The sequence below is a fragment of the Aulostomus chinensis genome, chromosome 10 (genome assembly GCF_037954235.1).
Source record: "Aulostomus chinensis isolate RoL2024-O1b breed Wild chromosome 10, RoL_Achi_v1.0, whole genome shotgun sequence".
In the NCBI taxonomy this organism is placed as follows: domain Eukaryota; kingdom Metazoa; phylum Chordata; class Actinopteri; order Syngnathiformes; family Aulostomidae; genus Aulostomus; species Aulostomus chinensis.
The window spans coordinates 18,076,179-18,092,852 of NC_141329.1; the positions used below are offsets into that span (position 1 = coordinate 18,076,179).

The 16,674-nt window shown below is 40.2% G+C and overlaps 1 protein-coding gene across 2 annotated transcripts; it reads right to left on the reverse strand.

Moving 5' to 3' along the window:
- Nucleotides 1–96: 96 nt before the first annotated feature.
- On the reverse strand, nt 97–14,744 carry tmprss4a (transmembrane serine protease 4a). Of its 2 annotated transcripts, none has more exons than XM_086216224.1 (13): nt 14,484–14,744; nt 6,509–6,560; nt 6,236–6,379; nt 5,947–6,099; nt 5,708–5,834; nt 5,476–5,595; nt 4,949–4,992; nt 4,474–4,636; nt 4,218–4,384; nt 3,016–3,111; nt 2,763–2,905; nt 2,424–2,576; nt 97–2,096 (listed from the first exon to the last, which is right to left on the reverse strand). In XM_086216224.1, the coding sequence occupies exons 3-13, from the start codon at nt 6,345–6,347 to the stop codon at nt 2,085–2,087; spliced, it is 1,290 nt and encodes a 429-aa protein (XP_086072350.1). In that variant the 5' UTR covers nt 6,348–6,379; nt 6,509–6,560; nt 14,484–14,744; the 3' UTR covers nt 97–2,084. The 2 variants fall into 2 exon arrangements, with proteins under 2 accessions (XP_086072350.1, XP_086072349.1); XM_086216223.1 differs by lacking the exon at nt 14,484–14,744 and adding an exon at nt 11,839–12,241.
- Between the last annotated feature and the right edge of the window lie 1,930 nt (nt 14,745–16,674).

The following is a 16,674-nucleotide window of genomic DNA, read 5'->3' on the forward strand; positions in this document are numbered from 1 at the left end:
GGTCAAGGTTACTGACAAATCAGATTTTGGCCCAGAAGTTGTGACAATAATTATGATTTAATTGGACACAAATTTTCATACCGTATTGTTTATTCATATGTTTGCAAAGATGAAAACTGTATATCTTACAGGCTAAAAGCAGATGCTGCCTGTTACGTAGGCTTAATAATATGAATGTCCCCAGGAGGAACAGGCTATTCTCAGCAGGGCTTCAGTGTGGTGAGATCCCACCCTCATCAATCAAGACAGGAGGCCTCCAGTTTCCTTGGAGCTCTACCACAAGCTCATTGGTTTTTACTGAAACTGATGCTTCAAGTGATTGATATCATTTGACAAAACCCACTCATTCCTCTCTACTGTACTTCTACAAGGGAAGAGAAGACAGGATATTCCTCACTAGAAACCTGTTAAAATCATGTTCCCTTTCATAAAAAAATCTTTATTTAATTCCTTCTAAATTCTGCACTGTAGACAGAATGTTGTATGAGTATTTACGAACAAGTGTAAACTGCAACTGAACTGGTTAACAGAAGCAGGCACCCCCAATAGTGATAATGACAGATTTGATCACACATGTCATAATCTAATTAAATTGGTGTCATAAACTTAAAACCATGTTACAACATAAAGCAAGGCCTAGAATTTTTTTCAGTTCTTTTTCCATCTAGTGATTTACTAGTTAGTTACTCTTGTTAGGGGCCACGTCAATACTGAGCTCCAGGCTACTTTGCTATTTGAGCTGATAATTGCATGTATCATTGGAGTTCTCCTTTGTTCACAGTTTATATAACTATCACCGTTGTTCCTTTTGTTCACTTTGGGTCAGAGGGTGTGTTCTTGGGAAGAGGGAGTCTCTGGAATGGAACAAGGGAAGATCCAGTTTCCAACACGCACATACATTTGCATACATGAACCATAAAACATTCCGCTGTTAACCTTGTAAAGTCCTCTAAAACCCTTGTTCTGTTGCCAAGTTGGAGAACAATGCCTTTATTCTAATAGTCACATCATATTTACAAAAGTATAAAACATCAAGCAAATACACCATATATACAATCAAATGTTCGCTACCTTGCAACATACTACGTGCTCCTATTTTAGAAAATCACTTTTTTTTTTTTTTTTTACAAAAAGCCTGTTTATTTCTGTATCTATTACTGTATGTATCCTTGACCATGTGCACAAGTCTTAATGCTGTTGCTCACTGTTAAATTTCAAGAAGAGGCCACCTTTGAGCAAATTTTCCGAATTCACTTTTGATAGTTAATATATAGACTGATTATTTTAGTTATCAGTGCATCGTACAAGTTGAATAATCCACACACAATGTAATGCAGAAAAAAATCTAACTTTTTTACTTAAAGTGCTCACCATGTAAATCCATCTTTTGTGGGAAACCAGCACATCAACTGTGCTCTAAATATGTGCATTTAATTAGGAGACACTTCAGATCAACTGAATCAGCACCATAGGTGCGTTAAAAAGAAAATATTCAAGATACCTGAGGCGTAAAAATGACTCCTGCTGGCTTTAGGATAGCACAGACTTGTCATTTACTTCACCTTTGTCTGCATAGCTGCTTGCAATATGAACCACCAGAACACATCGCACACCAATACACAGCCATCAAATAAATTATGCCTGATGTCTGCCAGAATGGTACAATCCAAAATATTCCCAGAAGCTGTAAAAAGTTATTGCTACATCCTCATGTCAGTGCCACTGATCTTGTCGTCTCCAAATTTATTGATAACTTGTTCTGCCAATTTATTTTCTAAGTATGCAGACTTGTTCTGCCATGAAGTTCCCTGATCCCCCTATAAATACACTTGTTCCCTGAGATAAGAGCTTGAAATTGAAACAACAAAAACAAAAAAGCAAACATCTGAAATAAGTTTTAGTGAGTGTATGTGAATGTAAATGCGCAGTATTTCTGCTCGGGCTGTGTTTAACAGTTTTCTCGTCTTCTGTCTGTTGCTAGCTGTCATCCACTCTGAAACTAAAGCTCCTTTTAGTTTCAGAGTCTCTGAATGGTAGTCTGGTCTAGAGTCTCATGGTGGTGGCTCATCATGGTGGGGAAGACCTCAGGGGTTTGTCTGGATGGTTCAGAGTCAAACAAATTAAAATATAGGTTATTGCCAAAGAAAACACTGCAAAAAACACTGCAAAAATGAATGTCACCGCATTGATTTAGTTAATCTCTAATTATTTCATGTTGCTGAAACAATTCTTACGTCAGTTGTCATCTGTAACAGTAAAAGTACTGCCCTGTTATATGTTATGATGTGATTTATCCCCAAATCCTATGTTTCACTGCAGTTCTCGTCATCAAACAGCAGGAGAAATTCAACTATGCATGTTAATAGATCTGTTGGCCTACCACTCAACACACACAAGAATGTATATTTCTCCCTGGACTCTACCTCAATGACTGTATGAATCCAGTTGAGCATCTCCTCTACATTGCTGTAGACGCCTGGACGTCTCTCCCTGGCACAGCCAACGCCCCAGCTCACCACTCCTATTAGATACCATCTGGAGGAGGTGAAGTGCACCAATGGGCCCCCGCTGTCCCCCTAGGGTTGTAACATTCAGAGTTAGCACTTAATTATATTGATCTAACTAAAACTTCTATACTGCAAGTGCAGGCTTGACGCAGTTATCACTTTTTAAATTAAAAGTACATACAAATGCCCCTGTTTCTGACCAGAGTTGTTGAAGTAATGTGCTTTAGAATTCAGGAGAGACAGGTGTTTTGTTACCTGACAGGCATCAACTTTACCCTCCAAGAATCCAGCACAGAGCATCCTATCAGTTATGGCACTACCGTACACGGCAGGGCTGGAACACTTGGCCTTTTCTATCAGAGGGATGTTGGCCTGCTGAAGTGATGGAGAAACCTTTCCTGATGGAAGAACAGTGATTGAATATTTGAGTGGCAGGCGTTTTAATGTCTTCTGGGTGGTTACTGATGATGAAGATGGTGAGAGATAGTGTATTGGTTTGTTAACTCACCGTTTTCCTCCAGATATCCCCAGCCTGTCACAACCATGGAGGCTGTAGCACTAAGGCCAAAGGCTTTAGGAGGCAGACAAACTGGCTTACGGCTCGCTGAAAGAAAAGGACGGCACATCTGTTAGGAGAGGAATCCAGATCATCTATTTGGTCATGGAAGACAACATTAAAACATTATAATGCAACCAAGATTCATTGTGGAATTCTATTCCAGTTACATTTATTTCTCTAGTTGGGGATCTCTGGTTCCTACTTCTGACTGCAATATTGAAAAATTACCTCTCAAAATAGATAAATTCCACAAACAAAGGCTCTTAGCTTGGTCACACTTTTGGTAACACTTTTTTCTCCCAGAAAGTACTTACTTTGGAATAACTGTGACATTTTTTTAAACAGGGGGCACCATGGCTCGGAGGTAGAGTGGCCGTCTAGCAAGCCAAGGGTTGCTGGTTTGATCGTCACCCCCCTCCCCCCCTCCACCATGTCAAAGTGCCCTTGAGCAAGATACTGAGGCTCTAATTGCTCCTGCGACAGACTGGCAACCTGCCTGGGGTGTACCTTTCAGCCATTGTCAGCCCCCTTGCGACCCTTAACAGATAAGAAAATGGATGGATGGATTTTGTTTAACAAATCAATAATTTTTTCCAAATTGTTTTCAAAATATTATTCTTTTACATATTTAATATATTTTGAATTTAACTTTCATCATGAAATCATTCATGTTTAATATTGGAGGTTCTAAAAGTAAATAGTTAAGTAAAGTAGAGATACCTTCCATTAATCTGTTTTCTGTACTGCTTATCTGTTGAGGGTTGCGGGGGGGGGGGGGGGGGGGCTGATGAAGCCCAGCTGACAGTGGATGAGAGGTGGGATACACCCTGGACGGATCGACCCAGTGACCCTTTGGTTGCTAAATGGCCACTCTACCACTGAGCCATACTGCCCAGTACAGATACCTGAAAATTTTAGTGTTGTGTGTTTGCACTCGGTTGGACTCCCACCTCTGTGCTTGACGTGTGAAAGTTATATAGGTTAAACGGGCTCTGAAGTGGTACTATACTTGCCCAGCAGATGGAAGTAAAGTGTTGTATGTGTGTGGAAGAGAAGCTGCACAGGTTTGACTTCAACCTCCTTCAAGGTCAGCACACTCATTTAATTCTCTTTGTATTGTTGAATATGTTTCTGATAGAGTCAGAACTTGCCTCCCACTCTGATGGAGCTGGCCAGTCTCATCATTGCAATGTCGTAGTCATTTCGAGCAGGATCATAGTCCCCATTCATGATGATTCTATCCACAGACATCCCTCCTAAGGTGCCCATGAAGGTGTGTCCTAACACCACCTTCCAGCGACTCAGCTCCTTTTTACTGCTGCAAGGCCCAAGAGGAGATGAGGAATTGTGACGATGACTTTATAAATCTGAGGTCATACACAAAGAAAATAGAAAAAGTGTCCTAACTCTGAGAAGCAGTGGGCAGCAGTGACTACCCAACGTGTTGACACCAATGAGCCTCCACATGTATGATGGCCGCCCTGCTGCAGGCTGACCTGCCATGGCCAGTCCTCAATGACAGCATCTGTACCTCCAACAATACGGTCCTGAGAGCCCACCAGGCCACAATCTGAAAAATAGGAGTTATCTTGTTATTTCAGATGTCAACTGACTTTTAATACGGCCCATTTTTTTACATCTCAAGTTGGTTTTTATCCTCCTTTCGAGGCAAGGAACTTTTTAATCTGTTAGTATTACAGACTAATTGACTACTCCGTCATTTTGTCATTTTACATTTGATGTCAAAAGTTTCAGTATCGTTTGCGTGCTGAATGGCAGACTGGTCACACTGCCATGTCAAAGCCTTGTCATCTTCTATTTACCTGCTAAACAATACAAGTGACAATCCCACAATGTCCGCTCAGCTGAAAATAAAACACACCTGAACAGGACAAAGACACCACAGATCCTGATTTGCATACATTGCTGTTGGAGACAAAACAGATTTCAGTTAAAGACAGACTTATAAATTGATCACAAAGAGTCTTACAATAAATCAAAGATACATTCACATGAGCTTTCTGGTGCTGCTCTATTTCTGTTTCTGTTCTGCTTTGTTTGAGGATTATATCTGCATTTTGGTCACTTTTGTAGGGGGATTCAAATGTGGAAGTTTTAGGAATAGAAACTGAGAACTGACATGTGAGCTGACACTTGTGTGAAAGACAAATGAGGGATAATCCAGAAGAAAGCAAAAGTTAATAGCTGAAAGAGATAATAGACTTGAGAGAGAGAAAATAAGGAAAACATGGTTTTACAGATAAAAAAATAAGAATGGGAAGAGGAGAATGTTGATTGTACAGAGAAGTAATCATTTTCAGGACACTACAACCAGCTATAAAGCTTGAGGCCATGAACTGTGAAGTAAAAAGATGTTCTCATTCAATAACATGTTGCTGTCTTCTTTACCGGTCAATGGTGGCCTGATGTGTGGGTGTGGTTGCAGTCCCAGCCCTGACGGCTGTGAATGGTCCATTTTTCAGGGAGGACGTTAGGGTGTTAACTGGGATATTGGTGCTATGAGGTTTACTGTTAAGAAGGAAATGTGACAATATTTGAGGGCTTTAACTTTCATACTGGAGGAAATTAAATACAGTCACATTGTTGAACCACTGAAATTACATGATGGGTGTAAACTCACTACATGTATCCCAGTTGTTTACATGCTGTCTGTGTATGCTGATCAGTCCAGTCTTCACTGCACACACTCCGCCACCCTGAGCCGCGACTGTACACCTGCAGGACACTCTGATGTGATATGAGACGGACTGGAGGGGGGGAATGTTGACAAGGACAAGAAAGGATGAGTCACTTTTCATCCTTTTGTTTTTGTGTATGTAATGATCAAGCAAGATGAAAGCCAGCTCTGTGATGCATTACCTGGGAATGTAGTGTTAACTTTAAGGCTTGACAAACAAGTTTTCTCATCTTCTCCTCCAGCACAGTCATGTTTTCCATTACAGGCTTGGTCCAATGGGATGAACTTAAAAGAGCGTGTGCAAAAGAAGTATTTGCTGTCAATTAGCTGTTTAACTAGAGGAGAGGCACAGAGACAGAGAATTGTGTTAGAATTCATTACTGCTGTTACGTACATTCTAACCAAAGATGCAGTCCTGTGCGTGTGTGTGTGTGTCTTTTTGAATAGGAAACTGCAGGAAGAACGGCTCACTGAAGAATGCTGCTGTTGCCAGAATACCCAGCAAAACCACAACTGTCAGGATAGTCAGCAACACTTTCTTCCTCTTGGACGCCTTAGCTTTCTGAACCTTTTGAGCTGTCATGGGCCTTCTGTGGCGCCCTGGCTGAGGAGCCACTATCGGAGAAAGAGAAAATATTAGGAAAGAATGATGAGGGAATATAATTTCACATAACAAATGAAAACAGGATGGTTAGGCAGTGTAAGACAGACGTATATAGCAAAACACTAAAATACAGTTTATACCTGGTTGCCTGGGGTTTAATGGTCTGGTGCTTTCTTCAGGCAGCTGGGTGATCTGAGGATAGAATAACAAAGATGGATAAAGTGTGAAAAAACAACTGTGTACTTTGCTAAACCCTTAGAAAATAACTGCAAGTGTATGTTCAGCAGTATGTGTGTGCGCACGTGTGTGTGTGTGTGTGTGTGTGTGTGTGTAAGTGTTTGGTAGTTTTGTGAAGCTAGACATCATCCCTCTGTTGCTAATTTTCTGGAGAATAAACTTCATTTATGTCTCCAAAACCTCCACAAATGACTGTGTACATTAAAATCAAAGGGTAGATTCCCCACCTATACACACATGGAACATCATGTGCTGCTATGGGATGTCACATTACGCCCATGTGCACCACTGGATATAGCAGCCACTCTGGCTGCTGTAGGCATTTGTTGTTAATCTGCTCCTTCTGTTTATCTGCCAGTCAGGTAAGCAGTAGACTCAGAATGTACAGTGTAGTTGAGTGTAATGTGGCAGAGTCTACTGGGAACCATTAAATCCATTCAAGTGAAACTGATACCGTGAAGACAGAACACTTATGTTGCAGGGTGGTATCATAAGAGAAGTGATCACCCTTTAAATACAACTCTCACTTAAGTATCCTTGGGCGAGATATCAAGTGTCCTAATTACATATTGTATATTTCGGCTGTATATTGTGTATATAGATGGACAGTTACATAATGAATGACACAGTAGCTTTGTCCTGGAACAGGGTCCTCTGAAGAAATATGGCTCCCAGGGTTTAGGACTCAAATCCCCTTAAAACAACACAATGAACACTGGTTGCACACATTTCTGTGAGTTTCTATTCAGTTTCTATTTGAAAAATGGAGGGCCCAAAGAAAATCTACACAGAAAGAGAAAAAATGTGCCAATGATCATTGGGGGGTATAAAAAACTAAACTGATTTCAGTATCAGCTGTGATGTTTTCACCTTTCACAAAGAACATAATGGCAAAACATCACGACCAGCCTTCCATTTGGCTCTGGCTCTCTACTCGCACTAATACATGATGAAACAATAACTTTAGAACTGGAGTAAAAAAATGGATTCTGAAGCAGCCTAATCAGCTGATGTGAACCCGCTGGGAGGATCCAGCTGCAGTTAGATGTTTTTCTTCTAATCTTAATCATGGATCATAACAAAAACTAGTTTTAAATGAGGTGAAAAGTCAGAAAAATGACCCATATTTTGCTCGGCTGTTCCCATGCTCTCACAAAGTGGAAGTACACTCACAAGCTGTTTACCAGAGTCCGGTGCCTTTATGTCCCCTCCAATTGTAGCAAACATGACCAAGAAAGAAGCTGGCTTCAACAACTTCCTCAAACTTTAACTATTGATTTTCTACTTCAAAAAAATGATTATTCCTTCTCATCTTTGTCAAGATATAATAGAACGTCCCTGCTCTTAAGCAAAGCTTTATTGACAGTTACCAATAAGGTCAGCACTGTCGCCTGTCTCACAGCAAGAAGATTCCACGTTTGAGCCTTGGCTCGAGCACATCTTTCTGTGTGGAGTCTCCATGTTCTCCCTGTACCTGCGTGGGTTCTCTCTGGTACTCCAGCTTCCTCCCACAGTCCAAAGACATCAAGAGGGGACGAGGCTGATTGATACTCTAAATTGACTGTAGGTGTGACTGTGAGTGTGAATGGTTGTCTAGCTACATTTGGCTTTAGATGGAAATCAAACTAACACTGAGATTTAAAATTAAACAGCTTTCTAAAATCATGCAATGATTGTCCAGTCCAATGTCCAGTTTTACTTACCCAGTGGTGGATTAGAATATAAAGTTTACTTTTACCTTCAAAGAATGGAAACCAGAACAGGTTTTTTAAAGAATTAAATAAACAGTATGCAAGACATTAATGATTCAATCAATCCATCCGTCCATCCCTCCATTGTCTTCCGCTTATCCTATTAAGGGTTGCGGGGGGACTCGAGCCTGCCTGTCTTTGGGTGTGAGGCGGGGTTCACCCTGGACAGATTGCCAGTCCATCACAGCAAGCATTCACACTCACAGTCACGCCTACGGTCAATTTAGAGTATCAATCAGCCTCGTCTCCTCTTGATGTCTTTGGACTGTGGGAGGAAGCTGGAGTACCAGGAGAGAACCCACACAGGAACAGGGAGAACATGGAGACTCCACACAGAAAGATCCTGTGCTGGAGCCAGGGCTCAAACTGGGGCTTGAACGCAGACCCTTCTTGCTGTGAGGCAACAGTTCTAACCACCGCATCACCGTGCCGCCCCCAATTTAAACAATCAATCAATGAAACTCTATTTGTATGCACTTTTGATACAATCAAATGCAACACATAGTGCTTCATAGAAAGAAAGGACAAAAGCCCCTTGAGCTTAAGTAGTGCTGCTGGGTGTAATTTGTCACCCTTGGACAAATCTATGCTCACTTATGTTAATCATATTTCTGAACTGAACATTTTTTTTCCCTTAATCTCAGTCTCTCCTATAGTGGATGTATAGATTTTGTCGTCATAGTCCTTTCATCCATCAAATAATATGACAAGTATTCATCCTGTAGTGTTGCCGCTCGGAAAACACATCAATATGGCTGCTGACTAGGAGGAACTCAGCAGGAGGTATAACGTTCATCTACTTGCTGTTCCTCCTTTTTTTTGCGCTCATTCACGTTAGTATTGCAAGCATATCTACTGTAAATATGCCAGTTGATACATTTGTAGAATTAGACATTTCTTATTTAGTCCAATTATCTCAGTCGCCAAAGTGGTAAACTAGCCTTTACTAGCTGTTATGTTCACAGGAGAAAAAAAAAAAAAAGATCACCACCATCTCTCGTTGGTCAGGGAAGAACAGAGACCATTTATTCTGCGCATGCTCATAAAAAAAAAAATCCTTTGCGCGCAGGCACATGACATCACTATAATATAGCAATTAAGGCTATGCAACATGGCTTTGCTCTTCATATTATTAATTATGCTTAACAACATTGTTAAGTAAGAAGAAGTTAAATGCAACTGTCAGCACCAAACTGCTAATTGGTAACAGTTAAAAAAGCTAGTTAATATACTGACGGGTCACTTTTGCTTTAATGTGTCTGATAAATTAAAGACTTGGGAGTCAGTTTATTCTGCTTTGAATGTTGGCTGTCTTAACTTCCTGAGACACTCTTAAAGAGGATAACGGTCATGTTAAGTTTCAGCATGTGTCATGCATCTCGTTCTGTCATTTCTCAGATTCCTCTCAACACTGAATCATTGCTTCACTTGGGTGCACGATTTGAGTTTAGAATAAGAGTTGTTTTATACAGTTGATATTTGCTATTAATTTAAATCCATGTACTTTTTCCTTTATGTGTTATCTTTCAAACTAGATTACATAATTTGTTCTATTAGGTGATTTAAAAAAATAAATAAATTCCTGGCTGCTTTCCATCTGATATAACACACCAGCATGCAAGTAAGCCCACGCAGAAATAATTGGATTTGAACATATTTCAATTTGTGCTTCCTTAAAAGACTCATACTCATTCATCTGTGATACCAAACGGCAGAAACCCAAGTCGAAAACAACAACAATAGGAGGAACCAGGTGAGCACAACATGACTTGAGTTGGATGTGCGAGAGAGAAATGACGCAGCAAAGAAAAAGTAGGAGGTTCAAGCAACCTGGTAAACCTGAAAGATCGAAGTCTTGTGGTGGTGAGTAAATGAAAAAAAATACCTGAGAGTACGCAGAAGGTTGAGTCAAGAGTGACTGGAATTGCTGAAGCTAGTTGAAAATGCCTCACATCCCACCTATAGTTTTTCATTGACTAATGTGGAGTAATTCAGAATTGACGATGTTTTTTGTTTGAGGTCAAATAAGAAGATACCTGAAAATAAATTAGTTTTTTAATGGCATTGCACGTGATGATGCTATCAACAAATACAACACAAAAATAACACAAAACAAATCTCATCATTCTCTCATCTCTCTGTTTAAAAGCAGTTTTTGATAAAGCTTATAGTTTTGCTTGTATCTGCTTCTAGTTGCTATCTTAGGCTGGCCCTTAGATATGCTGCTATAGGCTTAGACTGGCAGGGGATCTCCCATGATGCACTGGGCTTCTCTCTCCTCCTCACTATCCTCTCTGTCCTCCTATACCCGTATGTGTTACGAACGTGGCTTCTTCTCTGGAGCCTTTAGGTTTCCCCGTGTCCCAGATCCCTTACTGATGCTGCTGCTGGAGGAGGCTACAGACCTGAGGAGGCTCAAGCTGCCACCCTTAGCATCACCTGTTCATGTCACCATCTGTCCATCATTCTCCTTCCGTTTCTCTCCCTCTTTATCTACCCCTCTCTTTCCTTCTGTATATCTGTCTTCCTCCATTATCTGTCTTTGTCTCTGCCCTGCTCTCCTGCTCTCTTTCCCCCCCAGCCAATCAAAGCAGAAGGCCAACCCATTGAGCCTGGATCTGCTCGACGTTCCTGCCTGTTAAAAGGAAGGTTTCATCCCCACTGATGCAGGATTTGTGTAGTGCTTGACCTACTCTACTTGTAAAGTGTCATGAGATAATTTTAGTTGGGATTTGGCGCTATACAAGTAAGATTGACTTGACTTGACTTGGTGCTATGACTATTATAAACCAGAAGCATATCTGGGTCATCCAAACACAGCCTTAAAAGATAAAAGCTATGACATGGAAAGCCTTTTGTTCAAGTGAGGTGTTTGCCTCTCTGCTTTTGAGTTTTTCTGGGTTGTATCTGCAAAGATACAAAAGATAGTAGTTTTGAAATTACCCATGACTTGTTGGATGAGCGGTAATCGAGGCCAGAGATCTAGTTCATTACTGTGCACATATGTTCAGATATTTAGAAGCACAAATAGACATAATTTGTGTTGATACAGGCAACCCTCAAATACAAGATGTAGATGCACACGTATGTAAACCAAGCAGTCAATGCACACATATGTTGTGTGTTTCAAGCGTTATCAAGTTTGACACACAAACAGAAAAAAAACGAAAAAGAATGAATCATTTTTCAACCCACTGTAACTGTATCTATAAAGCTGAAAGCAATTTATTATGTCAAAATCTATAACTGAGCTGTATCTGATGTACGTTTCTGATAAACAGCTGTGTGTACCTCTATTTATTAGCAGAAACGTGAACCAGTATTTATAGTTTGAAGTCAACTGTTAAAACCGGTTCAGCATTCATAAGCAAACAAAGACTATCTTCATCGTGATGTCTGTGTTTTGTAGTATAAACAAACTAAGATAGCGCCTGTCAGTGAATTCCCAGTATATATTTATTCCATTTTCCAGTTCAACTCACCCACATCATGCAGTTATCCTTCTTGGTAAGGCCCAAACACACCTCATCAGACACAGAGCAAACACTCCTTCCCTGAAAGTGGGACTCCCCAGAATCCCACTGTCCACTGTTGGTCCTTCTTCCTTGCTACCTCCTACACCATCGGCGTAAACTCTAAAACCTGGATTGACTTTGTTTCTTGCTCTTTCTTTCCCTCTCTCACCTTTTCTTTCTACAACAGTGTAACTGAATCCACCTTGAAGAGTGTCTGACTTGCCCTCTCTTTGAGACCCTAAGGCTGCAATAAAGAGTACGTATGTAGCGTTGTGTTTCAGCGGTCCACAGATTTGGAGAGACCTGTTTCTGAATGACCGAGCCCTGCTAACAAAACAAAACGAAACAATTCCAAGTAACCTGACACCTGAATCTTCCTCTCTGCCCGGAGGCTTTCCTTACCTGTGAGCCAGTTCAGTCCCTCCTCCTCCCACACATCTACCCAGTCCAAACTTTATGAACCCTGTACACATAAACACACCATTGCTGTTTGTTCCCTTTTTTTGCCCTCCCAGTACTGCTTTGTCTTTCAAATTATACCCAAGCACACCCCTGCACACATCCACAAATTCATGCATATCACACAGATAGCACATCGTGCTTCTCACTGCCTGACAACAGAAATTTAACCTTAACCCAAGTCTGAGCTTGTTAAGAATGTGAGCCTGACTTAAACATCTTAACTTTTCAGAAATATTCTCAACCCTTCAACTCGCATGTTTTCTTTAGTTACTTTTTGGGTATTAAAAACATATATTTATTTTCTGGAGTCTTACTCTGTCCACCACCTAACCATTCAGTCCCAAATCAAATGGTCTTCAGTCTGATAAGTGTCTTCTAAAGTGAAACAACCTCCATTGCCACTGGCCCACTGAGAGATGTAAAGCATCTGCCAGATTATATGTGGTCTCAAAATCAACCACAAAATTTGCAGGTTTGTGAGTGGCAGGGTACACACACACACACACACACGCACGCACACACACACACACACAGCTGACAGTGACATCCTGTACATGCTGTAACCTGTCCAGTGGATAAGAAGTCAGTTTCTATCAGTCACAAGATCCTGTCACATCATATTGTGACTCACAACATGCCATCATTTCTAGAAAAGACCACATAGCTGTTGTTATGGAGCATATCCTTTTTTTCTGAAGTAAAACAGATCCATTCAACTGCTCTGTACTGATCATGACATTGGATGAAGCCAGTGGGACTTTAGCGAATGCTGGAATGTTTCTTACGACGCCCTTCAAGTTAAACACTTCAACTTTTTCCTGGGTGATCAAAGAGTTAAATTAGTCTTTACAGATGCACTAAGTGCCCACTTTGGTCACGAGGCCAAAATTAAACTGCGGAGAACGTTATGGGACACTGAGCATAACAAGAGCTTTATTGGGAGTGTGAGAAAAAGACTGATAATATTGGCTGGAGAGAAAGAGCCATTGTCATAAACAGGAGCTGAATTGTGCTGCTTGACCTGGACTATTCAGTGACCCTTGGAACTTACTGCCAACACTAGTTAATAGATGCAGCTTTCTGAGAGGAAGTGGATGGGAATAGATGGGTAGATGAACCTTATCAACCCTCTGTTTAATTTGCAGTCCCGTTTATCCTTTCTGACAGTTGACTAAATATTTCCAGATGCCATAAAAGACAAGTCCCTGTTAAGGAAGTGATATGCTTTGATTTCAGTATAGTTCCCGTTGAAAGCAATCAGCATTTTTGTTTAAATAGGTACATTTACATTTCAAAGATGATGATGATTAATTCGGGCCAATTTTTACAGGCTTATATTGAAAACATTTTGTGTTTTCTGACACGCCTCTTTGAAACGTATATTTACACCCATATTGCCTACAAAACGGTAACAGATTTTATGTTCGCAGAAAGTTCAAGGTAAGGGGCCTTATTCTCCTGATGCCATTTTATACTTTCAAGTTTGAACTTGTATGCTTACATACTCGTAATACTAGTTTCCTCTTATTTGTTTGTTTTAAATTTTACACAATGTAGGATCCACAGGCACTCGAAAAAAAGCATTTCAAGGAACATACAGGATAGATATAACGGAGGATGAAAGGTCAAACATATAAATGTCAGGAAGTTTTATTTGGGCCCCTCCTTCTCAGATATTCTGATAAGGACGACTTCACTGGGTTCATTAAAGTTTAGGAGCACACGTGTTTACAGATGGATCAAAGTTCTTTTCAGAGTCAGTTAAGTTTGCAGATCTTTTCCGAGGAAATAATCTAGTTTGGATTTGTAATATTGTCTCGTGAAAAGGGTTGGAGATGTAATATCTAATTATTAAAGCAGAGTATCAATACAAAGTTTGACTTAATTCTTTATGCCAGTGTTTCACCCCCAAATAGAACTGGTTTACTAACTGTTCTATGTGTTTCAAAAAGAAGTTATCATTGTGTTTATGGTGCGTGTGAATATTCTTGAGATTAGCTCTCGTTCTGTTTTTCTTTGTGGTTGAATCTGACGTAGCTTGTGTAGAGGTTTTGTTATATGACTGTTAACACGTTCACATTTAACCCAGGAAGGGAGAACCACTGGTTAGAGAGTATGTGATTAAAAAAAAAACAACAACAACTGCTCACCTGAGGTTTTAGGTGCTGCTCCTTGTCAAGCGATCATCTGAAGTGTGAAGAAGAAATTAATGGGTAGCTACTAAAAAAGTCTCGATCTGTTGAGCTTTTCAACCGCCCTCTCAGGAGGGACACCTTTTACAGTTCATAACAATTCTGTGCTCTCCTCTGTCATGGCAAGCAACTTCTCTATCTCTCTCTCTCTTTTTTAACTATTAACACCAGTCCATCTGCATCTCTCGCCACTAGTTTGGGCACCAAAATGCTCCTTTGTGAAACCGAAGATTGAGCTGGAGAAACACAAGGGGCGGGACAGCTGGACAGGTAAACTCAAACCAATAACTAGTTAATCATTAAAACCCTCCTATTTCAGGTTCCTGGGAGTCCAAGGAATATATGTTGTCATAGTCTCTCCCTTTTTTTCAAAATGTAAATGTTAGAAAATGGTTAAAAAAAAAAAGCGACACAACCAAAACCAGTGTTTTTCAAGGTGAACTTCAAAATGATTGTTTTTTTTCGATGTGGACGGCATAAATAACATTTCATAAATAAAAGGAGAGAAAAAGGAAGTAAGCATAACTGTAAGAGCGGCTGCGTCTGGCTCGTTCAGGGAAGTCTGAAATAATAAACACACTTTTACTCTATTTTACATTCCAAAGTAACCTCTGATATTTGCCTAAATCATGAGGTTAAATTGTGTAGCAATCCTGGAAGCATGACAAGTCTGGTAAAGTGTTGTAACCTGTGTCTCGCCTTGTCCTTTCGGGCACAACAACACATTTAAATGAGGTGACAGCTGATCTCCTCCTGACCAAAAATTTTGAACAAATTAACACAGAGGTGCTTTTTCCTGTCTGATGACAAACGTTAAATGCTTCATGCTATTTAAGTAGGCAAATAAACCCAATGATACAAGCATTCATCCCTCATAAGGAAGATAATGTTAATGTGGCACTATTTCCTGGAGCTCTATTCAGTGCCAAAAATCCAAACCAGGTATTTCCAGTAAATAAGCTGAACTCCACTAGTGATGGCAGTGGGATATTTCAGTTAGTTGTGCCACTATCTGATTAACTACAGATTGGGCTATTATAGTCTATGTGTAATAATTCCAGTATGATAACTCATTAAATGTTGAATATTGATGAGTAGTCCCATCTAAACTAACTTAGTCAGCCACTGATGCCATGATTTCTGCATTTCTTAGGTTTCATGGCTTATATATCTGATAAGAATTTTCATCTGGTATCCTTTTTTTAGACCTTCTTGGTCTACATCCTCATAATTCTGTAAGGTTAAGAGCTGATCTGACCCCCAGGGCCTTGACCTAGGTCTGGGAGTGAACCTGAGTTGTCTTCCATAAACTCTTTTATAATTGTGTATTTGTTGTTGGAACACTTACTGACAGTGAAGTTGATACTTATGACTGTGTAGTCCAGATGCGTAGCTGTTTAGACTACATGAACGGTCACATTTGTGCAGGAAGTTCAGATTAGGTATTACTGGTAGCGCCCGGCATCACTCGCATGACTGTTTACGAGGGGGCGGAACTCAGATGTTGTGGGGGAGCTGACTCAACCTAATCTCACAGCAAACCTTGTACATCTGTATTGGATATACCCAGTGTCCAGTGTAAGCCATCTTTGAGTCTCCAGCCTGTTTCTTGTGTCTGATGAATTCTTTCATCACGCAAAATCCCCCTAGAATATCAAAAAGATACATCATCACTTTGAACCTTAGCTATTTCTGAATAACAGGTCGCCAACATCGCAATACCACATTCAAAAAAAGGCAAGAAGCAAATCCCCCCAAAATACGATACAATATAGGCTGTAAAGAGTTTTATATCAATGAGCGTATGAAGATTATACACTGTATAAGAAAGGGATTAGGTCAGTTTAGGTGTCTGGTTGAGGTGCATGAAAAGTGACATTTAAAGATGGATTGGATGCCAAAATAAACCAATATTTGTTCACAATGGATCAGATCATTTAACTATTGTCATCACATGTAAGAACGTAGTGAAACGAAAAGGTTTTGTCTGTTTCTTAATAGTTTTGTCGAGCGCTTATAGTTATAGTTAATGCAGCTTTACACACCTTGTGATATGTTGTAGACAGAGTTTTTAGGATAGCCTTAGCAGTGGAAGCATTTGAGGAGAGTCTGCCACACCTCATGCTATGAACAGCATGAAAAGACATTC

Coding starts and splice junctions, on each gene's coding strand:
- tmprss4a (XM_086216223.1), bottom strand. Junction 6,380..6,508: donor ATTAAACCCCAGGCAACCAG/GTATAAACTGTA, acceptor TTTCTCCGATAG/TGGCTCCTCAGCCAGGGCGC. Junction 5,596..5,707: donor AAACAACTGGGATACATGTA/GTGAGTTTACAC, acceptor CCTTCTTAACAG/TAAACCTCATAGCACCAATA.